Source organism: Gossypium hirsutum, chromosome A01 (assembly GCF_007990345.1).
Source record: "Gossypium hirsutum isolate 1008001.06 chromosome A01, Gossypium_hirsutum_v2.1, whole genome shotgun sequence".
Classification (NCBI taxonomy): Eukaryota; Viridiplantae; Streptophyta; class Magnoliopsida; order Malvales; family Malvaceae; genus Gossypium; species Gossypium hirsutum.
In genome coordinates, this window is record NC_053424.1 from 4,463,531 (window position 1) to 4,487,935 (window position 24,405).

Genomic DNA, 24,405 nt, shown 5'->3' on the forward strand with positions numbered 1-24,405 from the left:
TTAAATAATCGGTCCATCTAAACATAACATTAAGTATAAATAATATGATTTGTTAACTTGACTCAATTTGACTCGAATTTTTTTGATTCGATTTGATTCGATTCAGAAAAAAATTCAAATTGAGTTCAGTTGCTAAAATAAGATTTATCAACTCGACTAACTCAAAAATTTTTAACTCGATTCGACTCGATTAAATACTCACCCCTAATCACATGCAAAACAAAAAAAATTTGCATAGGTAAATGTTATTATTGGTTTTTTTTTTTATCTTTTTGATCCCTTTTAACTTATCCAAACCATTTACTCTCATCAATCTTAAAGCCACTAAGAGATCATAACTCTCCTAAAATTATAATTTTTTAATTTAAATATTTTATAATTTATAAAGTTTTAAATTAATAATGATAAAAACTATATTTTAATTTCTAAAAAAATAAAATTTTAATTTAATTTTTTAAAAATTATAAAAATATAAACCATTAAAATAATAAAAATTATATTTGTATTATCATAAAAATATATAATTTAATTCTAATTTCTCAAAAAAAAAATTTCCGACACTATTAGCTCTCATACACTATTTGCATCAGGAAATATATTAGAAACTTGTACCATATTAATATATTTTTGACATAATTTTTCCACACTCGTCATCTGACATAATCTAATATACAAAATAATAAGATCGAAGGATGTTCTTGAACCTCCATGGAGTTTCCTAAAGCTGTAGTGAATTTGATTGGTAGAAGGCGATTGACCATGAAACACTTTGAAAGATACAATCCTACCGTTAAGGATCATGACATTCCATCCATATTTATTGTTCTTTAATTAGTGGCCTAAATCTCACCTGTTCCTTCCAATGTTTTAATTATTTTATTTTATTTTGGTTTGGTTTAAGCATACTGTCGGTTGGCCCCCAAAAAATATATACTGTCGGTTTTTTATATTTTGATTAAAAAAATAGTCACACTACTTAAAATAAATAAATTGTTTTTCTAATTTTTTTAAAAAATTTAAAATGATTAGTTTTTACGTCAAATTTTATCAACATGAGGTTATGACATATGATCAGTGAAAATAAAACATGTCAAGTTAAAATATTTTAATGAATAATATAAACTAATTATTTTTTAAAAGAAAAAAATTACAAGATTTAATTTTTTAACTTTTTTTTAAGTATAATGGTTAAATCTAAAGTTTACCACAAACACGGATCACATAATTTAACTTTTTCTATAGATTTAAAGTTTTATTTTCCATAAATTGACCAATGAAAATAGGATGTGAAAATCAAAGTAGTTTTACATACTTTTGTAATTATTTATATGATTAATATTTTAATGACCTAACCGTTATATTTCATGGTATATTCATGTAGATTATAAATGACAAATTTGATATAAATTTAAAACTTTTAACTAACTATTTGTTTTACTAAAAAAATTCAACCGTTGAATATATATTAATATATAGAGTATTTTAAATCAATATGACAAAGATATCAGATTGATTTAAAAATTTATATGTATGACAAGTACAATTATATTGATAAATTTAACTGTTGAATCATCAAAATATTAATATATAAATAGTTATGAAAGTATGTAAACTTACTTTAATTTTTATACATTGTAAGTTGATTCCTATAAAAATATATTATGGTTTTTTTGAAATTGGATTATCTATTTAAAGATAAGCAAAAAACTAAATTTTTGATAATCAGATCAGCAGAGTGATAAATTAGAATTTAATTTGATTTTAGTATTATATTATTGCGGAAAAAAAAAGGACATAAAGAACAAAATCTAAGCTTGTTTGACTATTAATATCATTTTTTTTTGTTTCTTCTAATTCAAATTGAGTTTGATTAACTAAAAGCCTGCCACCTACCCTCCTTATTGTACAAATTTTATAATGAATTAAATTAATTTAGAAAAAAACAACAAATAGGGATGAAATTTATTATTTTATATTTTTATTTTCTATGTACAATGAATAGGTTAAATTGGTTAACAACGTCGATGAGAGAAAAAGTTGATTTTTGTGATATTTATTGAAATAGGTCAATTTTGAAGAGAGAAAATAAAGCTAAACGCGTTTTTATTTGACTGTGTAGGAAAATGGCCTAGCAGAATATGTTTTTCATTGCCTAGTCAGAAGTATCGATACCGTCCTTCTTTTTCATATTTTGGTGCTGTAATTGGTAAGTTTTGATGATGGGGGAGTCAAGTATGGTAGAAGGGTTAGCAAAAGCGGCAACCCACGGTGGTGGGTTTTTTAATTCAACTTTCAATTTCTTAATGTTTTTTGGTTACCTTTTTAAAAGTATTAATACTTCTAACTAAGCAATTAAAAACCCGTCCTGTTGGGAACGTTTTCCTACACAATCAACAAGACGCGTCCAGCTAAACAAGTTTTCACATTTCCTTCTCCAAAATTAATCTATTCTGATAAAATATGCCAGTAATCGGGCTAAATAGTTATACCCCCTCCCCTGCAATATTTTCGGCTAATTTAACCTGATGAATAAGCCAATAGTGATGAAAATTATTTATTTTATGTTTAGAAGGATATTGATAGAGATTATTTTAATTAAGATTTTAAATATAATTTTTTATGACTTCAAAATTTCAATAAAAAATATTTGTTCTAATTATAATTTAAAAAATTGAAACTTGAACTTGAACTTTCTAAGAAAGGGTTACGAAACAGATCACTCAATTAATTAACCTTTATAGCTCTAAAATTAAGTAGTAACTATTTGACTTCTAGAGTTGTATTTATTTGACTCTTTACCAGTCAACGATTAAAAAATGAATTGTTACGCTTTAATATTTTACACACGTTTCCAGTTTGTAAATTCAGAAATATGTTTTAAATGTTTTTTATTTTATTTTAAATTTCATATTTTACATTTTCTTTAAAAAAATTGTTAAAAAAACTAATTTTCGTTAATTTAATATTTATTTCGACAATCAATTAATTTAACTAATAAACATAACCAATTTAACTTTGTTTCAATCATATTCTGGATTAAATAACAAAGATATTTTGTTTTAAATTTTAACTTTTTCTTTTGTTAAAAATTATGTTTTTAGTTGATAAAGTAGTGACGAATATTAGGTTTAGAATAAACTAATTAATATTAAAATATTCAAAATTTAACTAATTTTTATCACATGAATTTAAAAAAAATTTCTTTTTTGATAATAAGATAATGAAAGAGTTAGAATATTTATGAAATATTCGTTTTTTTTATTTTATCAAAAATATATTTTTAATTTTAAAATGTTAAATTCTAGAATTTTAAAAAAGGAAAATAAAAAAATCAGAAAAAGGAAAAACCAGCTTGGCAAGTTGTCTTATGAAACAAAGAAGCAAACCCGTAAAAAAAAGCCGGTAAAAAATAATTGATATTAAAATCAGTGGATATAACGATTTCTTTCCATATAAAATAAAGAAAAAAAAAAAACCAACCAGAATCACAATTTCTTTTTTTAAATTTTATAATTTTCATTCACCGCCGATCTTCATATTTCTCTCATCATCATCATCTCGCTTTCTTTGATATCCAAAGGAAACCCATTTGAGTTCTCTTTTTACTGTATATACCAGATCTTATAGATTTTTAAAAGACCCAGAATTCGGGAACTTCTAAAGCTTCCATTTGAAGAAGAAAACAAAAGGTTTAGCCTTGCGTGGTTGGTGACAACAAGTAGGTCCAGGTGGGAGGCAAATGTGGTCGATTTTCTCTTTCTAGTCTGCTTGTGTTTGGCTGCCTGGAAATTTTCTGTTCTTCCTGTTTCTCGGTCTCTTTTTGTTTACTGAAGAAGAACTAGAAAAGGAAGCAGAGATCTTTTTGGTGTTTCCTTTATCTTGGGTTGAAGAAAAGATGCAGCCAAATCAGTTGAAGAAGGTTAGTTTCTTCTTCTTCTTCATCATCATCATCTTCTTTTTTGTTTAAAATTTATTACTACTTTTTTTTTTAACTTCAAAGTTTAGATTTTTAGGAAATATAGGATCTGGGTTTTGTGTATCAAATTGTAAAAGGTTTAACCTTTTGATTTTTTTGAACATGGTTTGAAGATAAAACTTTCAAGGTTGTTCTTTATTGATGTTTTCTTGTAGGAAAAATGATGTGGCTTAGGTGCTATGATTTCAAGCTAATAAACCTGTTTATATTTTATTAAAAATTTGAATTAATTTTTTTATCAAATAATTTGGATAAGGCAGGGTCTTGGTTAAAAATTTATCATTAAAAAACCAAAAAACAAAAAAAAAAAAGAAGGTTAGAAGGTATCATGTAAGGTGATAAGTTGAGATTTTGAAGTTCGGGTTAGATTCTTTTTAACCAAAATGAAATTGTTAAGTTTTGGCTTTAATTTTCACTGAGGTTGAAGAGGATTACTTTTGGAACTGAATAGAGGAAATATAAAACTTAATTCACACACTTGTTTATTAAAGAAATCAATATTGATGAAGGAAGAAAAATGAAGCTTGGTTTGTGCTTAAATTTCAGGTTTTAAAATCAACTTGAAGCTTAAAAAATGTTCTAAACATGTTTGGCATTAGTAATCTGTGGTGTGAATTACAATCCTACATATTTCACTTTACAGGTTTTGTATTGAATGATTATTGTTATCATATTATTTGATTTCTTGTCTTAAAAATATTACCTTTTTTGGTATGGAATTAACTTTAAAATAAGTGGTGGCCATTAATCTGCTGGGTTGCTTCAATCATGCTAGTGCTTAATGTTGAAAATGTTTCTTGAAGAATGAAGATTATTCTATTTCTACTGTTTTTGATTCCTTTATGTATGTTTTCACTTTTTCATAGCATGATAAAGATGGCTACTAATATTTTTGGATTTCTTTCTATATTGCTTTCTTTATCAAAAGTGGTATTGGTTTCCTCTTTAGTTATATGGAGAGCATTCCAATAAATGAATCGATTTCAATAGATTCTGTGTTTGATTTTTGACTAATAGAAATTTCCAAGCTAAGTGCAACATCTAGAACCTAATTCTGTTTCCTCAAAGCAATGACTTTTGGATGTATATATTTAAATTTTTTAGTTTTGCATCTTTAAAGGCTATTAAAGCTGTTTTTGGCTTCATTCAAGCACCTTCGGGTTTATCTTATCCAGTTAATCCAAGTAAAGACTTGCGTACATCTCTGACATCTTAAATCAATTTTGCAGTACTGAGTTCCAAATGGTGACATGCTCATGTTTTTGGGTCAAATTTGATTTCTAACTTCAAGTCTACTTAAATGTATGGTTTTGAATGTGTGCATGTTGTGGTTGTTTGTTGTTTATACAACTATGTTGTATTTATTGCTCTGGATAATTTACTTTGTCCTCTACTTTTAAACCTGTGGATAATTTACTTATGGCAGTTCCTGTAGGACTCAACCATGCATGATTCTGTTGTTTTTCCCATTGTTATTTTTCCTTTTCTTGAAGAATATTTAATTTACTTATGGCCCAACCATTCTGATATTTTTTTTTTCCTCTTTTTCATTTTTTCAGGACCTGAAAGAGATGGACTTTTTCACTGAATATGGGGATGCAAACAGGTATAGGATTCTTGAAGTTATTGGGAAGGGAAGCTATGGAGTAGTTTGTGCAGCACTTGACACGCATACTGGGGAGAAAGTGGCAATAAAGAAAATACAAGATGTATTTGAGCATGCATCTGATGCTATAAGGATTTTACGAGAAGTCAAGCTGCTTAGACTTCTTAGACATCCTGATATAGTAGAAATTAAGCGATTAATGTTGCCACCATCAAAGAGGGAATTCAAAGACATATTTGTTGTTTTTGAGCTCATGGAGTCTGATCTTCACCAAGTCATAAAAGCTAATGATGATTTAACACGTGAACACCACCAGTTTTTCCTTTACCAAATGCTTCGTGCGATGAAATACATGCATACAGGTAAAACATTGGGCTCCTTATCTGTTTATGATGTCATGATAGATTTTTCAATAGCTTTTGGGTTGTTAGCCATATATTATCAACATTTTATTTTTACAATTCTTGAAGGAAATTCTCTTTGCCTGAGTTTTTATTACCTAGCATTGATATTCTTACATGTGTTAATAGATAAGAAATTAGCTTTGATCGGGAGCTTAATGTAATTGCAAACTTGCACTGATTGCTACAAATTGGTTTACAGCTAATGTGTACCATCGTGACCTTAAACCGAAGAATATACTGGCAAACGCGAATTGTAAACTTAAAATTTGTGACTTTGGGCTAGCAAGAGTTGCATTCAGTGACACCCCGACTACAGTCTTCTGGACGGTATGTAGTTTTCTACCCTTCATTTTTTCTTTTCCACTTAAAGAGTGAACATGCATGTTTATATGATATTTATTGTTCCTTGCAGGACTATGTTGCTACACGATGGTATAGGGCTCCTGAGCTGTGTGGATCTTTTTCTTCTAAGGTATGGAATTTGTCCTATACGGCCTTTAGTTCTTTTCTTCCAATGTAAATAGTAACATGGGGAAGCATGATATGTGGTATCATGGACCTAAAGCTTGGCACAGATTTGTTGTTTGCCTATCTGCTACTTGAAGTCAACTAGTCAAGGTTGGACCTTGTAGCATCTTCTAGTTTTCACTTCCGAGTTGATTATGTCGTATTTTATTGTTTATTTTTTATGAACCTTCCACTTTCGTTGTATGGTTTCAGTGTTTTTATTAAAATTCAATTATGAATATATTGTTTGACATTGGGGTTTGCTCATCGAGTTACTCTAATCTTGTTTGAGCTATACCATAATTGGCAATTCAAAACCTTTTTATTACATAAAGAATACTTAAGTGCTTCTTAATAAGCAGTAATGCTAGATTAAAATAATTGTTGTTCAGGGAGGACTTTGAACTCTCCTGGAAGTTGAAATATCTGTCATTCAGGTAAATGTGTCGGGTTTTGTCTGTTTCTGTGGAGTGCTTTACTTGGGGTGTGACTTTTAAATTTACGTTTTCAAGGGTTTGATTTTTGTTGCTAACTGTCTGCAGTATACACCTGCTATCGATATTTGGAGCATCGGCTGCATCTTTGCTGAGGTGTTGACAGGGAAGCCCCTGTTTGCTGGAAAAAGCGTTGTTCATCAATTAGAATTGATCACCGATCTTTTGGGGACACCTTCAGCAGAAACCATATCTGGAGTACGGCTTCTTGCTCTCTTTCTTTTTTTGGTGTGGATGTATGTGTGCATCTGTCTTGTTACCTTGGGGGCTATTTTCCTTTTTCCTTTCTAGAGAGTGAATTAGAAAAATTTGTGTCTTATCAATTGCAGGTTCGAAATGACAAAGCAAGAAAATACTTGTCAGAAATGTCGAAAAAACTCCCCGTTCCATTTTCAAAGAAATTCCCTAATGCAGACCCATTAGCAGTGCAGCTATTGCAGAGGCTGTTAGCATTTGATCCCAAGGACCGGCCAACTACTGCGGAGGTGTGTTTTCCTTATCTTTTGTGCCATGAATATGGCATCCTTCAGATTCAATCCAATCAATCGTAAATGGATCTTTCTTGTGCATGTCTATGTCTTGTCTGAAAGTTTTGCGTGATTTTTAGGTTCATCATAGTGAAACTTTTTCTGTATTAATGTAACAGGCATTAGCTGATCCTTACTTCAAAGGCTTGGCTAAAATTGAGAGGGAACCTTCTTGTCAGCCAATCTCGAAATTAGAGTTTGAGTTTGAGAGGCGAAGGTTGACAAAGGAGGACATTAGAGAATTGCTTTACCGGGAGATACTAGAATATCATCCTCAGCTGCTCAAAGACTATAAAAATGGAAACGAAGGACCCAATTTTCTCTATCCAAGGTCTGAATGCTTTCAAAATTTTAATGCTTCTCGGCTTGTATTTTTTCGCCCTTGATCCACATGATAATATTGTGTGTTTGTGTGTGTGTTCTATAAATTGCAGTGCCATTGGTCAATTCAGAAAGCAGTTTGCATACCTTGAGGAAAACGGTGGTAGAAGCGCACCAGTTTTCCCTCTGGAGAGGAAGCACGTGTCCCTCCCAAGGTATTACTTGTTTCGGAATTTGGACAATCCATGTTCTAAAAATGCATACTGATGTATTATAGAGTCATAATTACATAGCATAAACATGACAAATGTATTTCTTCATTATGTATGAATTTTCTCCCCCTCTGGAGATGGAATTTTTTTAATTTGTGTTCTGTTCAATTGCAGGTCTACAGTTCATTCAAACACTAATACGCAGTCAACTTCGGTTTTGTGTGAGAACCAACGAGTTAAAGATGAGGCTTCCAGAAGGGAAACAGATACTATTGCTGGTTATCCGAAGACTGCTGCACGGCCACCGCCTAGGGTGCCATCAGGTACAACCAACTCTTATGCTTTTACTCAAAACTACTGAACCGTTAGGTATGCATGCCTGTTTGTTACACCATTTAGCTGATGCCGGATTTTTTCTTAACCCTCCTGTTTTGTACAGCTAAACCAGGGAGAATCGTTGGATCTGTCGTACCATACGAGAATGGGAAAAACACTAAAGATGGTTTCGATTCTAAAATCTTTTACAGACACGCAGTACTTCCTCCGCAGAACATCTCCCCCCATTGTTTCTACCGAACCACCACCAAACATCAAGAGAAATCCGGAATACAACCTCAGTTTACTATGGTGGCAAAACCAGCCCCAGGAATGGTAGTCGACATTAACAACCACCTCTATTACCATCCAGAAACCAAGTCTGACCAATTAACTGATAGATTACCGATCGATGCAAAACTTCTACACACACAAACCCAGTTTGGTGCAGTCGGTGCTGCTGCGGTGGCTGTAGCCGCCCACAGGAATGTTGGGACAGTTCAATACGGATTGTCTTAAAACTGATATTTGCACCTCAGATGAGGGTAGATAGGGGATAATATTTGTAGAGGGGGGATGAGCTTATGAATGCCATTTTTGGTGATTGCTCTTTCCCATTGTCTTCTAATTTATTCCCTTTTGTAATTATAGGTTGTATCATTGGATTCTATAAAAAATCAAATAAATTGCTTCAAGTTGTTGGAGGAGACTCAGTACCACTAAGCATTCACACCCAGATTTTTGCCCAGGTGGACAAAGCATTATAAAATATTGTTCAATCATTTTTATTTTGTTTTCAAATTTCAATTTGTATTACAGAAAAGAAAAAGAAAAAAAAAGAGAAATAATTGACACACACAATATTGACTTCTTTTGGAGGCTTTGTTGCATGGACACAATATTGACACATAATATTGGAAGAATGGTAAAATATTTTGAAATATGATCTAATTAACATGATTTTTTCAAATGTGAATTTTATTAATTTGATTTTAAATTTACTAAATTTAACTTTAAATTTTACACATAATATAAAAACTTCTTAATAATTGAGTGACTAGTGATGTAGTTTATTCATAATTTTTTTGTATTTATGAAAATAAAAATATTAGTATAAATGTAGATTTTACTGCTAATGAAAAAATAAAACATTTATAAAAATAATAGATATGATAAATAATATATAAATACAAGCATAAGCACAATTTTTTTCCTAATCTTATTTTTATTTATGATCACCACAATTTTGTGCTATACAAGTAAAATATTTTTTTTTTGGTGGGAATTAGGAAATAAATAAAATTATTCATAAATTCATGATAAATATTTCTTTTAAAGCCTTCAAATTTGGGCTTTAGCCCATCTAAAACCAAATTCTCTTCCAAAATCCAAACCCATACGGCGGCTTATCCTTCTCTTCCGAATCCCACAAATTTTCTCTGTTATTCTCTCTGCTTTGAGACTCAGTGGACAGCCATAGTCACCAAGGTCAGTCTTGCTTTTTATTTCATTTTGCTTTCTTAAATTTATTTTGGCTATCATTGTTTCATATTCAAAAATTGGCATTGTTAATTACATAAAGTTAAAAGCTTTTGTTTTTCCCCCCCTTTTTTTTTTCTTTTTGAATATTGGAAACAGAACACTGCTAATGGCTTCAAGGACTTTCCTTTGCTTCAACCATGGGAAATCCTTGCTACCCTTTACTACAACCAAGTTTATTCCTGCTTCTAGAAGGCCCATAAAAATTTTGAGCTTTTCTTCCGTAAGTTGCAGCCTAAACACTCCTCAGCCAACCGTTGAACCGAAATCTCAAATGGGTAGCACCCCAAATGTTGTTAAAATACTTGAAGAAAGAGGATTGCTTGAATCCATAACCAATGAAAATCTCAGGTTTGTTTGTTCAGACCAAACTGCTGGTCCTCTCAAAGTTTATTGTGGTTTTGACCCAACTGCTGAGAGCTTACATTTGGGTAACCTTTTGGGGCTTATTGTTCTCTCTTGGTTCCAAAGATGTGGTCACAAAGCTGTTGCCTTGATTGGTGGAGCTACTGGTAGAATTGGTGACCCTTCTGGGAAAAGTCAAGAAAGACCTGAACTTGATTTGGAATCATTGGAAAAAAACATTGCTGGGATCATGGAGATTGTAAATAAGATTCTTAGTAAAAATGCAAATTTAGGTTCTGAAAAAACCTCTAACTTTGTGATTTTAAACAATTATGATTGGTGGAAAGAGGTCAGGTTGCTCGATTTTCTTAAACAAGTTGGTCGATATGCGAGGGTGGGGAGTATGATGAGTAAGGAGAGTGTTAAAAAGAGGTTGGAATCTGAACAAGGGATGAGCTATACTGAGTTTACTTATCAGTTGTTGCAAGGCTATGATTTTTTATTCCTTTTTAAGAATGAAGGTGTGAATGTACAAATCGGTGGGAGTGATCAGTGGGGTAATATTACTGCTGGGACTGAGTTGATAAGGAAGATTTTACAAGCTGAAGGAGCTTATGGATTGACATTTCCACTTTTGTTGAAGAGTGATGGCACCAAGTTTGGAAAATCGGAAGACGGTGCAATTTGGCTTTCACCGTCTATGTTGTCTCCATATAAGTTTTATCAGTATTTCTTCTCTGTTCCAGATGCAGATGTGGTGAGGTTTCTCAAAATTCTTACGTTCTTGAATATGGAAGAGATAAATGAGTTGGAAAGTGCAATGAAAAAACCTGGCTATGTGCCGAATACAGCTCAGCGGAAGCTTGCTGAGGAAATTACTCGTTTTGTTCATGGTGAAGATGGTTTAACTGAGGCTCTTAAGGCAACTGAAGCTTTGAGACCAGGATCCGAGACAAAATTGGATTGGGAAACTATTGAAGGGATTGCTGAGGATGTTCCATCTTGCTCCTTGCCTTACACCGAAGTTTTGAATCTTTCGATTGTTGATCTTTCTGTCTCGTCTGGTTTGTTTGAGAGCAAATCAGCTGCACGTCGTCTTTTGAAGCAAGGGGGTATCTACTTGAACAACAATAGAGTGGATAATGAAAGTAAAAGAATAGAGGCTGAAGACATTGTGGATGGCAAAGTTCTTCTTTTATCTGCAGGCAAGAAGAACAAAGTGGTTGTAAGAATATCTTGATTGCTTGTAGCAGTGGCTAATTATTTATTAGAAACTGTTCTGCAACATTCTTGTATGTTAAACAAAGTTTCGGATTTAACGGTATATGAACAAATCAAGGTAATTTTTTCTTGTTTGTTGTTATAGTGGTTGCAAGAGTTCCTATTTCTAGCCTTTAGACATGATCATTTTTCTTTCATATATATATATATAGTTTCTCTTCTTTGTCTTGTTTACAAATCCATATCCTTTGAATTATATAGATGAACAAGGCATATTTTGATTTTCCGAGGAAAGGCGGTCCATCTTGTGTGAAGTGGTCCTTGCATGTATGTTTTAAACCATGAAATGCCATATTCTTTTCAAGTGTACATACTGTGCGAATGCTTGATAACGGAAAGGGGCCTCTGGCATTGCAGTTAAATGCTGAAAAGAATGTAAATACCAAAGAACCTTTGAGGCTAACATCTAAAGCAGGAAGCTTAGGGAAATGGTGATATCTTTGTTCATGGATCAACTCATGCTTGAATTTAAAATTTATGCCTTTGGCAGGCTGTTTGTGATTAAATTCTGGAAGTTAAGGGTCAGTCATAAACCTCGTTACCTCATGGACATGCCTGGAAACTCGAGCAACGCGTTTGTTTTTCCGAATTGGGTTTTTATGCAGGTTGCTGATCCTCATAGATGATCTATGCCTTTTGCTTTATCTAATGCTTTTGGAGCATTTTTGAAGACAATGGATTTAAGGTAACCCATAAAGCTACTAGTTTCCAGAAATGGTTTTGGACTATAAAGCTACTAGTTTCCAGAAATGGTTTTGGACTATCTTCGGCTTGAGCTCAGCTTTAATGGTGGCATGCTACTCAGTTTGTTATATCTCAAGTGGGAAAGGTTGCCCGAACTTTTACAATGGTAGCGCTTGACCATCTCAATTTGTGCAAGTTCTTTATGTTATTATTTGCTTTTATTATCATCTTCACTGGAAAGTGTGTATGAAATGTGCATATCATCGTAATTCAACTTCTACTAATAAAATGTAAATGCATTGACCGTGAGCACGTAGGTCTATCTACATATTTAAAATACTTTAGAAGTGTCATTCAGATTTATTTTCACCCTAGGATTCACAATTTTTTAGGAAAGTTTCCCTCAAATATTGTAGCTGTGCATTGGTAGCAAATTCCAGAAATCTTTTAAGTTTGCATCTAATTCATGGTGTATTCTTGCTTAGAAGATAGTTTCGAACCTAGGGTGGCTTAGCGCTGTTGGTTCATGTATTCACCTTTAAGAGTTGATATGTGACAGGTTTCTAGTTTGAATCTCAGCTTCTAAAACATTTGCCTTATTTCCGGGTCACGGATTTTTTTTTTTTTACCAAAAAGAAAAGATGATTTATATATTTGCAAGTTTATGCAAGTATACTTGCTTTGGGTTTCTATAAGGTTCAATGATAGCATATACATACATGCTTATATATGTATGCAGTTTTATTCTAAAGACTTAGATCCATAATATTTAGGATCGTTTTCCTTCAATTGTTGCATTATATCTACTAGAAAATCAACTGATTTCGTTCTTAATTATGTTGTATTCTCATGAAATCAAGATATGATTTTCCCTGAAGCTTACGAGCAATTAGGCCTTTGTAGTATTCTTTGACTTCCACTCTCCTAAACATTGCAGGTCTTTGTTCAGAGATCAAGCTTTGCGCAGGGCCTATTTCGCCATCATTCCTTGGGCCACAGAATGTGGCAAATGAGAGCCTTTCCCTTTCGGAGTTCACGGTGGCACGATGTTCGATGCTACGGTATGTTCCATTTGTTATAATCTGCCATACAAGAGTTCGCATGAGCATCACATACACACACAGATGAACAGGAACTTATTCTAGACCTGGTTTGTAACACGTTTCCAAACATTACGTCATAATTATCACCTCCAAAAGGTCTCCGATGTTTACGATGAAGGCATTCGGAAGGGGTTTAACAGGAACACTTCCCATCTTTCCTTATTTGTAGACCTTCCACTTCATTGAGCTGAAGCAAAATAGTTATGATGGAAGCATCGGAATGAGGGGTGAGGCCGACGACCTGCTCGGGTAAAGGACAAGGTGGGTAATGGTTCACCCTAATTGATTGCCTTCCCTCTCCAATAAACTCCTCCATTTCCTCAGTTTTCATACTAAGAGCTTCTACTATCTTTGCAAGGATAGCCTTGAAGAGATTGTTTAACTCAGATGAGTAAGACTCCAATGTATCTCTACATCAAAAGCATTAAAAAAAATTAGGGTTAATGCAATTTTCGCCCCCCTCAACTTGGTAATTAGGTTCATTTTGGCACTTGTACTTTTTGTAGTTTACTTTAGTATTCGAATTTGACACCTAGGTCTTTATTGTTTCTCAAACTTAAAAAATGTAAAAAGTTTGATAACGTAGCATTTTAAGATCGTGCCTCGTCATTTAGTCTACTTTTTCAGGTGTTGATGTGTCATGTCATTTTTCTAAGTTCAAAGATCAAAATGGAAAAAAAAGAAAAGAAAAAGTAATGTATAGGTGTTAAGTTCAGGGCCAAAAATTATTTTAATACGTTAATAGTTCATGATTGTGTATTCATATCGTGTTACATTTTAGTTAGTTTCTGGTATCACGTATCTCTCGTGTTCAAAGTTACCGGGTTTACCTCAAAGGAAGAGGGAGGTTGTGGAACAAGTGAGGCTTTCTAAGATGGAGTGGAAGAGTGAGCATGTAAAAGATGCCAGCCCAATCAAGCTTTTGATCTTCAGACACGACAAAACTTTGCCCAAATCCTTCAACTTGTCCTGGATACTGCCAAAATCTGTTCTTCTCTTCCTTTGGGAGGTTGAAGAAGTCCTGAATCTGGGTATTTACTTTCTCCAACAAAGTTAAGCTCACTCCATGGTTCACGAGCTGCAGATGAATTCAACAAATAAATTGTGATAATAAAATGCGGCATATTTGCAAACAGATCCATACTTCTAAGTACAACATTGTTTAATGTTTAGATACTAAATTGAACATTTTCTATTCATAAAGGATCATTTCTGAAGTTTACTTAAAAAAAATAAAAGCTGATATAAAGGATCAATGGCAAGGTTGAGTTTACAATCAAACTGTACGTAGTCTTAAAAGAGAGAGTATGGAGTTTATCAAGAAGTACTTTGAATTATTATTACATTTTTACCTGGAAGAAACCCCATTCTTTACAAGCAAAATCGAGCTTATCGAGTTCGGAATTCATTGGTTCTTCAGAGACCAATTTCTGCATATCAATAACCGGGATTTCTAACACCGGACCACCGCCGTCGGCAACCACATCTTGTTCAAGTTCAGGGCGGAGATACCTGTTGGGAATGCCGGATAAGGGTTGTTTAGCGAGCTCTTGAACACTAGGCACCAGCAGAGAACTTCCAACATTGGATGCTTCAGATTCCATGTTTAACTTCAGGTTTTGGAACAGCGAATTCCGGAAATTAAATATAAACAAAGTTTTTTTTTTTTTTGTGTGGGGGGGGGGGGGTAGTTCCTACCTAATCCATGCTGGATTTTTGTGGGTTGATTGTTGGCACGGCGTTTGGCCGTCCCAAATTGAATAAATAAATAAACTTTGAAATGTTTTCTTCTTTTCGGATTGAATTGCATATGATTATACCATTTTCACATTTTTATAAACCTTCCAACAGTTAGAGCTTAAAGCTTCTTATTTAGGATCTTAAATAGAAACAAATTCTCCAGCTCTTTTGGGTCAAATTACATTAATCTATATCTACACTTCGTGATAAGCCTATACGAGCCTATGAACTCTCAAACATACATCAAGGAGATCACTTTTGACATAAATAAAATACTCCTACATTATATTCATCCATTGTCTTAACAAGTTAATTTATATTTCGGAGCACAAAACATTCATAAGTCGATTGAATTCTAGAAAGTATGAAATTAATACCATCACAATATGTAACATTTATTGAAGGAATAAATGTACCACTTTTAAGGCTCAAAAAAGCCAAGAAATAGGATTTTGGTATCTCTCTCTCTACATTTGCACTCTCAACTATCATTTTTGTTTCTCTTACACTCCAACTTTCTTGAGAATCTAAATTTCAATAATTTGTGATCAATTATGCCTCTCCACCCATCTAGTGAACCGCCATAAATTACCATAACTTTAACATTATATCAATAATTATATTAATATTTAAATATCTTTATAAATTTTAAATAAAAATAATTGTCTTATTATTGAAATAGTAATTTTATGAGGTGAAACCAACTCAAATTAAAATATATTTTCTTTTAGTTTTGTTTGAATAAACCGTGCTTATTAAATTAGACGAATAATTGATTTTTGAAGTGAGAGATATCTTAATTTTCAAAGTGAGAGTTATATAGTCTTGATTTATATGAAATAGTGATTAAAATTCTTATAAGTACCAATTTAACAAGAATTCAAATCATGTTACTCCATCCCTACCCTTATTATTATATGTAAAAAAAGTGAGGGTTATACAACACAAATTCTAGTCCAAACCCAGTTGGTTGTTAACATATATGTAATGTTTGGAGAATTTTTTTAATGTATTTGCAACTATCTTATACCCTTAAAACGCAATTTGGGGTCACTTAAAAAGTGCATGTAGAGTTACGATCTTATTGATAATAAGGCCATGGTAAGTGACTACATATATATAAAAAGTAATTGTTGATTTTTGCTCAAATTCCCATGCTGGTTAGAGGAAAAAAAAAACTAAATAATCAATTTGCAGTGTTCTGACAATTTTGGATACGTTAAAATGTAAAATAAGTAATTTGAAAAAAAATTAAAATGAATTTAAGTTTTCCGTTGAAAAGTGCACTTATTTAAGCTCTTTGAATTATGATTAATATTCATTTAAGTCCTTTAAATTTATCTTTCTGTTAAAGCTCTTGACGACCGTCAATATTAACATATGGTAAAAATGCTAATGTGGCAATTTGTCATGAAAAAATGATGACATGGAATGCTTAATTGATATTTTTTATTTTATTTTATGAAGGTTTAATTTACGATGGCTTAATTGATTGTGTAAGTAAAAGAATTATTAAAATTCTAAAACAAAATCTATATTTTTAAACATGAATTAAAAAATTCAAAAAAACTTATTAAAAATTATAAAAAATTATTTAAAAATATAGAGAATTTTTTAATATTTTATAAAAGCTTTTACTAAAATATAGTTATAAATTTTTTAGAAAAATTATAGAAACATCATTAAATATTATAAATTATTGTAAAAATAGTATAATTTTTTTTAAATTATTAAAAATTAGAAAAACTGCAAATAGTTTAGAGAAAATTATTAAAAATAAATAGAAGTTTATAAAATAAAAGGTTTTAAAAATTATAGAAAAAATTTGTTATTTTGTTGGTCTGGAGTCTTTTGTTTTGGTGATAAGGAAATGTGAAATTGAAGTGTAATGATCAAACTTGTATGGGGTGTTGAGTGAGAGGTTTGAGTGGCGAAGAATTCAGTGCTTGATGGCTTAAGGTGAATGTTGGGTAAAGGTGCTCATGGATCGATCCGATTTACAACAATTAAAAATGTATAGAAAATAAGTTTATATTAATATATTTTTATATTTTATAATTAAATTTAAATAAAAATATTTTTATTAATTCTAAAACAGTGAAACGAAATCATTTTGGAGAGCTAGGTCTAGTTGGGCTTGAGCCCAATTTTTTTTAAAATTAGGCCTAACCTCAACTCTTTCCATAAACACCTCTAGGTAAATATTTTAGTTGATGATAGATTATGTGAGGAAGTTGACAAGGATGGGATGATGTATGATGTAAGACAATGTATGAGAGAAAACAAAAATGTGTAGTAATTTTAAATTTTTATATTTTATATAGTATTTGAATAAATTTAATAAATTTAATATATTTTTTCTAAAACTTTTAATAACATTTAAGTTGTTTCTATACTTTTTTTTATAAATTTTGTAATATTTTTCTAAAAAAAATTTATAACATTTAAAAAATTTCTATATTTTTAATAGTTTTTATAATTATTTATAAATTTCTAATAATTTTTAATGAATTTTATAATTCATGCTAAAAATTAGATTTTTTTCATAATTTTAATAAAGTTTTTACTTAAATAATTAATTAAGCCCTCATAAAATAATAAAAAAATTAATTAAGTCCTCTATATCATCATTTTGCCACGTCAGCTTGCCACATCACCCATTACATCAATAGTTAACAACTTTTAAGGATTTCAATGGAAAAATGAATTTAAGAGGCTTAACTGGATACCATTCATGACTCAAAGGGTTCAATTGGGTGCACTTTGTGATGAAGGGTTTAATTGATTTTTTAATTATTTTTGAAGGGTTTATTTGTCATTTTAGCCTTTTGGGTTCATAAGTTAAATTATCTGTTATCTACTTAAAAATTTAATTATTTTAAAAATATTTATTAAGAAGATTTTGAAACTTTACAAAATAGTATTCAACGCTTATTTTTGTTAAAATAAAGTCCAAAATCTTAAAATCTAAATCAACATGAAAAAATTAAGAACCGAAGCTAATCAAATTACCATAAACAATTAAAAAAAAACTTGATAAAATCGAACCAAACTCAACTTGGAAGGTTTCCCCTTAAGGATAATTTCAAAGTTGACCTTAGAATTAAAGATACTAAATTTATTTGTAGTTCTTTGATAGAGTGGGTCAAATATGAATCTTAATGGTGTAATGTTTGCCATTTGCTGTCATTGATTCCTTGTTGGTTTCTTTTATAGGCAATATCTCTCTGGTCTAGTATAGTACCTTTTAACATGTTTTAAGAGAAAAGGTTGAAATCTACTTGTATTTATGTTTATTCAAGTACAAGACAACAACATAAATATTTGGAAGTTTATCTATGTATACTTGCTTTAGGTTCCTATGTAATTTAATGATAGCATACCACATACATAGACACATGCACACATACATATCTTTATAACATGCTGGGGGGCACTTCCCTTATTATATAACTACCATAACACATCGTCCTTAATCCTGTTCTATTTTCAGGTAATCAATATAAGATTTCCCGTGAAGCTTACGAGAGAACATCCCTTTGTAGTATTCTTCAACTTTCACCCTCCTAAACATGGCAGGCTTTTGTTTTGACACCAAGCTCGGTGCAGGCCCTATTTCTCCGCCAGCTCCCACTCCGATGAATGTCGCAAACGAGAGCCTTTCCTTTTCTCGGTTCACTGTCGCACGATGTTCAATGCTACGGTACGTCCCGTTTGTTATAATCTGCCATACAAAATATCAGTGGTGTTGTAAAGTTGGAACACAATGGTGCTATACATATAATTAATATTGAATAAGCTACATTGGTAGTCACCCAACTATTAGTAAATTTTTTTTGTCATTCAACTATGACAAGTTACAAAATGGTCACCCAACTATTCGACTTTTTCTTTTAAAATTGGCATAATAGCAACTTTAATCCTCAATATTTATACACTGTACCAATTTAATCTTGATTGATTTTAAAATATTTAACCGTCAACATTTACACATTGTGTAATTTGGTTTCCTTTTTACATTTTTGCTTTTCTTTGTGACATTAAAGGTTACTTGTAAAAGAATGAGAAAAGATAAAAAATATTATCTTGAATTTTTGGTATTTCTATTTTTGGTATATTTTCAATTAAATTTAGTTAATAAATTTATTTTTTTAGCTTTTTAGGTGAAATGATCAAATACAAAAGAAAACTACAAAAACAACTTAGAACACAATATGTAATGTTGAGAGTTATTTTTTTAGAATCAATTATGACTAAATTGACATTATGCATAAATGTTGAGGGTTAAAGTTACTATTATACCAATTTGAAAATTAAACTGGGTGACAAAAAAGACAAAATCTAGTATATAATTAGGTAACCTTTTTGTAACTTTCCATAATTGAATGATAAAAAAAAGAAACTTACCAATAATTGGGAAACTACTAGCCTAGTTTACCCATAATTATTCTACCTCTAAGATGTCTCCAACGTTGAGAATGAAGGCATTTGGGAGTGGTTTAACTGGAACCCAATTCCCATCTTTCCTAACTTGAAGACCATGGACATCATTGAGCTGAAGCAAAATGGTTATGAGAGTAGCATCTGAGTGAGGAGTGACGCCCAAGACCTGGTCAGATAGATGACATGGTGGGTAATAGTTAACCCTAATTGTTTGCCTTCCCTCTCCGACGAACTCCTTCATTTTTTCGGTTTTCATGCCAATGGCTTCTACAATCTTTTCTAGGATTGCCGTCGATAGCTTGTTTAACTCAGATGAGTAAGACTCCAATGTATCTCTACACCAAAAGTATTAGAATAATTGGTTAGGGTTATAGCCAATTAGCCTAAATGTTTCACAAGAGTGTTGCTATTACGTTTGACATAGTGATAACCTGCATATTTTTTTGCGTGTGTTCGTGTACGTGGCACACTTGTGTCTAATAACATTTTTAGTTCATCATGATATTGTAGATTATGATGTGATTTGATGTTTTGGTTATAAATTGTGTTACTGTTGTACCTCAAAGGAAGAGGGAGGTTGGGGAACAAGCGAGGGTTTCTAAGGTGGAGAGGATGAGTGAGCATGTTGAAGAGGTCACACCAATCAAGCTTTTGACCTTCCGACACAACAAAAGCTTGTCCGAATCCTTCTACATCCCCAGGACATTGCCACAGCTTTTTCTTCTCTTCCATTGGAAGTTTGAAAAACTCCTCCAATTCCGCTTTCACTTTCTCCAGCAATCTTAAGCTCACTCCATGGTTCACTAGCTGCACCATGAATTTACAAATTGTTAAAGTCCTAACCAAATTCACACACACATATATTTATCTTTCGTTTTACTAATCATGATCATGGCTTAGAATTGTCCCTTCCAACAATACCGTTTCTAAGGTTTGAACACATGTTCTCTTTTTAGGAGTACAATATGTTTTACCACTACACCCAACATTTATTAGTAAGGGTGTAATCAACCTGAGTCAAGCTCAAGTATTGTTAAGCTTGAGCTCAATCTTGATCAAATATCTATTTTTAAATTTGAGCTCGACTCTAAATATAATCGAGCTTGATTAAGCTTATTTACCAATTTTTGTACTCAAGTTAGGTTCGATAATTAAGCTTAGGTTTAATGATATATATTAAAGGTAATAACATAATTTAATAATAGAAAATTATAAAAAGCTCGATAAAGGTTGCAAGTTGTTCGAGTCAAGTATTACTAAGTTTGAATTTAACTCATCAATAGCTCAAGTTCGACTCTATAATTACGGGTCGAATTTGATAATTTAATTTTTTTTTTCAAATCAAACTCAAATAACTTCTAAGCATCAATGTTTCCTTTACACCCTACTTATTAGTTAAAAAAACCTGTGTAAGGATTTAAGTATGTTAAAGACACTTGGAAGAACCTAATTATGTCATGTTAAAGAAATGGTAACAACCTAATTAGTTACTAAACTTTTACCATGTTTCTGTTTCAATTAGTTAACTATGAATTTTTTTTATCTTATTTAGTCACTAAAATTTTTTAAAGTTAGATTTTTTAATCACCATGCTATTAAGTTAATAACGGAGGTTTTACATTGTCTTTTTTATTGATCTAATAATTGATTTAGCTCTTTGATATTTATACTTCTTATCAATTTAGTCATAATTCTTAAAAATTCAACAAATTTAGCCTTTAATATTTACAAAATTTGTTAATTTAATCCTAATTATTGAATTTTTCACCTATTCTTTTATGCTCTTAGCTAGTGTTATTCAGCTTAGGAAAATCCAAAGGTTTCCTATGCCAAAAAGATCATAAATTGTCGACAATTTTTTTTTACAGTTTAGATTAAACGGTGCTTCTTTGACATTGAAAAACTCAAAGATTTTTAGTTTTCGGTGCCAAAAAAGTCATAAGTTGTAGGAGATTTTATATGTTAAAACAATGGTTCTCCCGTGCAAAAAGAAAACTCAAATCTTACTAGCATCAAATACAAATTTATAGATAAAACATTTCTAGCACCAAATACTAGTAAGAATGCTTAGAGCTATTTTTTTTTTAGAATTAGAACTAAATTGATAGAATGTATAAGTATTGAATAGCATAACTTTTTATTGAATAAAAAGGCCACGTCGAAACTTCCGTTTTCAACGTAATGGCATAGTAAATAAAACTTCTAATTTCAAATACTTTATTGACCAAATCCAAAAGAATTATAGTTTAGTGACCAAAACAGAAACATTCTCATAATCGAGTGATCATTCATACGGTTTATCTAAAATAAATTTGTCACATCATCCAATCGTTTCAAACTTAACGACGTAGTGACTAAAAAAACGAATTTGAGTAACTTAGTATTGAAATTAAAAATTTTCATAATTGAGTGAGCAAACTAGAAACACGATAAATATTTAGTTAATTAGGTTATTTACCCTAAAGAAATAATACATAAAACATTTTACCTGGAAGAAACCCCATTCTTTACAAGCAAAATCAAGCTTGTGGATTTCGGAATTCATTGATTCTTCAGAGTCCAACCTCTTCATATCAATAACGGGGATTTCCAACACCTGGTCGCCGCCGCCGTGGGCAACCGCATCTCGTTCAAGTTCAGGGCGGAGATATCTGTTGGGAATGGCGGATGAAGGCTGTTTAGCCAGCTCTTGAACACTTGGCACCTGCATTGAACTTCCCACGTTGGATTCTTTTGAATTCCTTTCCATGTTTTTCTTCAGGTTTTGGAGCACCCAACTCTTGAAATTAAATATAAACTGAGTTTTGCTGTACTTCCTAATTAATTCTTTGGTTGTAATTTATAATACACAATTGATGATTATTGTCAATTTATTAATCGTACATTTCTATTTTATTTTTATTTTTTAAAAAATATTTATCTGTTAATTAAATACGAGTATAGATATAATTTTGTATCGATTGAGTGTATGGTCATATTGCCACATCTCTAGGTTTTTAATGGTTGACTAATTAAATACTCTTTCATGTGCATTGCTGTTAATTAATGATCGTTTGAGAAAATAAAAAACTACGTTTTTTTCGGAGAAAATATTAATAATGGACCAATTATTAAAATATTTTAATAATTAAATTTACATTTTTTAAATTTAAAATTTTTAAAAAATTAAATTAAAAAAAAACCTAAAATTGACTTCAAAAGTCAAATCTTATTTTTTATTTAAAAAAAGTTGACTTTTGGTACATGTATATTATTGCTATGATGAGAATGAAATGTAAATTTTTAAAGCCAACATGACCATTTATTTTAAGGGTCATATTCCACATGAATATATTTAAAAATTTTCATATATTTAAAATTATATTAAATTTGAAAATTTTAAGATTTTCAAGAGAAATTTTATGGGTAGTTTTTTATGATTCAGCTTATAATACTTTATTTCAATCAAACATTCTAACAATTGACTTTTGAAGTTTTAAGAGGCAATGATTTAATTTCCGCTACGAGTAAAGACAAAGACATTCTTGTCCCTATAGTGGGTGGCCGTACACCCATGTATAATTTGATGTCTCAAAGCGCTCCCCTTCTATGAATTTTTCAAAGTTTTTGAAAGAGATTGAAAGTAAAATCTTGACATGACTCCTGATAATACTAACCATTTTGAAAGGTTTGATCAACTGTTCAATGGACGGCACTTTAAAAAATTCTTTCAAAGAAGTCATAAATTTCATTGTCGAAACTATTTTTTTTTAAAAAGGTCGACTTTTTATTTAAAACGAAAACGGGAGTTGCCACCGATATTTTTGAGGTGTGATCAAATCACCTAGTGATTTGGTCATTTTAATAAAATATTTTGATTTACTAAAACAATGATTTCGATCTAAGAAATCAGAGAAAAACGGGTTTGGGAGTCGGTTACGTGCGAGGAAGGATTAGCACCCTCGTCAAACCCAAAATTGGCACCAAATTTAATTAATTAATGTTTTAATGTCGAGAGTTAAAATTTGAAAAGATTTTAAAACACGATCCTTTCTTATTAATGTTCATTTTAAAAACGCTTGAACAAATCGAAACAAAATGCTAAAGACTCTCTCGTCTCAAGGTAATAAAATATCACATCCTGTAAGTTAGGACATAACACACTTTGAACCCTCGAGAATAAGCTTGCCTTTAAATTTTATTGAAATTTCACGTCTTTTGAAATTTAAAAGGATATTTGGCTATTTAGGTTTAACAAGAAAATCGAAATCCCGTAAGTTAGGGTACGATTTCTTGAATTCCCAAAATGCGAAATATTGCATTATCTTGAAAAATTTTACTTTTGAATGATAATAAGTACAGCATTTAATGATGCGCAATTTTGTTTGGAGCAAAATAAATTGGTCTATATCGGACAAATACGTTGGAGCTTAACACACGATGTGATTTAAACTAAATATAATAAAAGGTAATAAGGAGCATGGAATAATAATACATGAATTAAATGCTATGTTAATGAATGTCAACAATATGAAGATATTAATAAATAATTTGTAGAGCATATACTGACGTTATTCACGTGGTACACCATTTTAACACCAATGTTAACAAACGAAGAATATGCACCAAAATATTATATAAAACAATTTGAAGTCAATAATATAAAACAATTTCAAGTAAATAATATGCAAAACAAATTTAAAATAAATAATATACAAAACAATTTAAAATGAATAATATATAAGACACTTTAAAATAACATATAAAAGAGTTTAAGATAAATAATACGAAAAAGAAATTTAAAATAAATAATGTACAAAAACAGTTTAAAAATAATATATATATATATAAATAATAAAAAATGAATGATATATATAAAAAGTTTAAAATAAATAACATTTAAAATATTTAAACTTGATAATAGTTTAA

At 30.9% G+C, this 24,405-nt stretch overlaps 4 protein-coding genes across 9 annotated transcripts; 2 read left to right on the forward strand and 2 right to left on the reverse strand.

The window, feature by feature from the left end:
* Positions 1 to 3,455: 3,455 nt before the first annotated feature.
* On the forward strand, positions 3,456 to 9,069 carry LOC107933929 (mitogen-activated protein kinase 19). The gene is made up of 10 exons (XM_016866245.2): positions 3,456 to 3,919; positions 5,536 to 5,944; positions 6,186 to 6,313; positions 6,399 to 6,458; positions 7,036 to 7,185; positions 7,317 to 7,472; positions 7,634 to 7,845; positions 7,949 to 8,050; positions 8,222 to 8,370; positions 8,487 to 9,069. The coding sequence occupies exons 1-10, from the start codon at positions 3,896 to 3,898 to the stop codon at positions 8,879 to 8,881; spliced, it is 1,785 nt and encodes a 594-aa protein (XP_016721734.2). The 5' UTR covers positions 3,456 to 3,895; the 3' UTR covers positions 8,882 to 9,069.
* A 641-nt stretch (positions 9,070 to 9,710) lies between these two features.
* LOC107933932 (tyrosine--tRNA ligase, chloroplastic/mitochondrial) lies at positions 9,711 to 14,098 on the forward strand. Of its 6 annotated transcripts, none has more exons than XR_001693749.2 (5): positions 9,711 to 9,850; positions 10,001 to 11,585; positions 11,729 to 12,377; positions 13,149 to 13,272; positions 13,484 to 14,098. XR_001693749.2 is itself a non-coding variant. In XM_016866250.2 (2 exons), the coding sequence occupies exon 2, from the start codon at positions 10,011 to 10,013 to the stop codon at positions 11,484 to 11,486; it is 1,476 nt and encodes a 491-aa protein (XP_016721739.1). In that variant the 5' UTR covers positions 9,711 to 9,850; positions 10,001 to 10,010; the 3' UTR covers positions 11,487 to 11,597. The 6 variants fall into 6 exon arrangements, 1 of the variants encoding a protein (XP_016721739.1); XR_001693748.2 differs by having other exon boundaries at positions 11,729 to 11,794; positions 11,885 to 12,377; positions 13,149 to 14,098; XR_005899479.1 differs by having other exon boundaries at positions 11,885 to 12,377.
* LOC107933897 (protein SRG1-like) lies at positions 13,011 to 15,087 on the reverse strand. Its single transcript, XM_041074469.1, is given in 5 exon segments — positions 13,011 to 13,293; positions 13,402 to 13,459; positions 13,461 to 13,724; positions 14,145 to 14,392; positions 14,667 to 15,087. Coding segments are annotated over 5 exon segments (1,074 nt in total). The 5' UTR covers positions 14,919 to 15,087; the 3' UTR covers positions 13,011 to 13,041.
* A 3,222-nt stretch (positions 15,088 to 18,309) lies between these two features.
* Positions 18,310 to 22,308, reverse strand: LOC107933878 (protein SRG1). The gene is made up of 4 exons (XM_016866187.2): positions 21,986 to 22,308; positions 20,057 to 20,304; positions 19,508 to 19,832; positions 18,310 to 18,778 (listed from the first exon to the last, which is right to left on the reverse strand). Exons 1-4 carry the CDS (start codon positions 22,244 to 22,246, stop codon positions 18,527 to 18,529), a joined length of 1,086 nt encoding a protein of 361 aa, XP_016721676.1. The 5' UTR covers positions 22,247 to 22,308; the 3' UTR covers positions 18,310 to 18,526.
* Between the last annotated feature and the right edge of the window lie 2,097 nt (positions 22,309 to 24,405).

Bases quoted from the DNA above. Each gene is read 5' to 3' on its own strand.
- LOC107933878 (XM_016866187.2), bottom strand. From the start codon at position 22,246: ATGGAAAGGAATTCAAAAGAATCCAACGTGGGAAGTTCAATGCAGGTG. The intron at 19,833-20,056 runs GTACAACAGTAA...CTTTTGGTGTAG, and splicing joins AACCTCCCTCTTCCTTTGAG to AGATACATTGGAGTCTTACT. The intron at 18,779-19,507 runs GTAGAATAATTA...TTTGTATGGCAG, and splicing joins ACGTTGGAGACATCTTAGAG to ATTATAACAAACGGGACGTA.
- LOC107933932 (XM_016866250.2), top strand. From the start codon at position 10,011: ATGGCTTCAAGGACTTTCCTTTGCTTCAACCATGGGAAATCCTTGCTA.
- LOC107933929 (XM_016866245.2), top strand. From the start codon at position 3,896: ATGCAGCCAAATCAGTTGAAGAAG. The intron at 6,314-6,398 runs GTATGTAGTTTT...TGTTCCTTGCAG, and splicing joins CGACTACAGTCTTCTGGACG to GACTATGTTGCTACACGATG. The intron at 8,051-8,221 runs GTATTACTTGTT...GTTCAATTGCAG, and splicing joins AAGCACGTGTCCCTCCCAAG to GTCTACAGTTCATTCAAACA.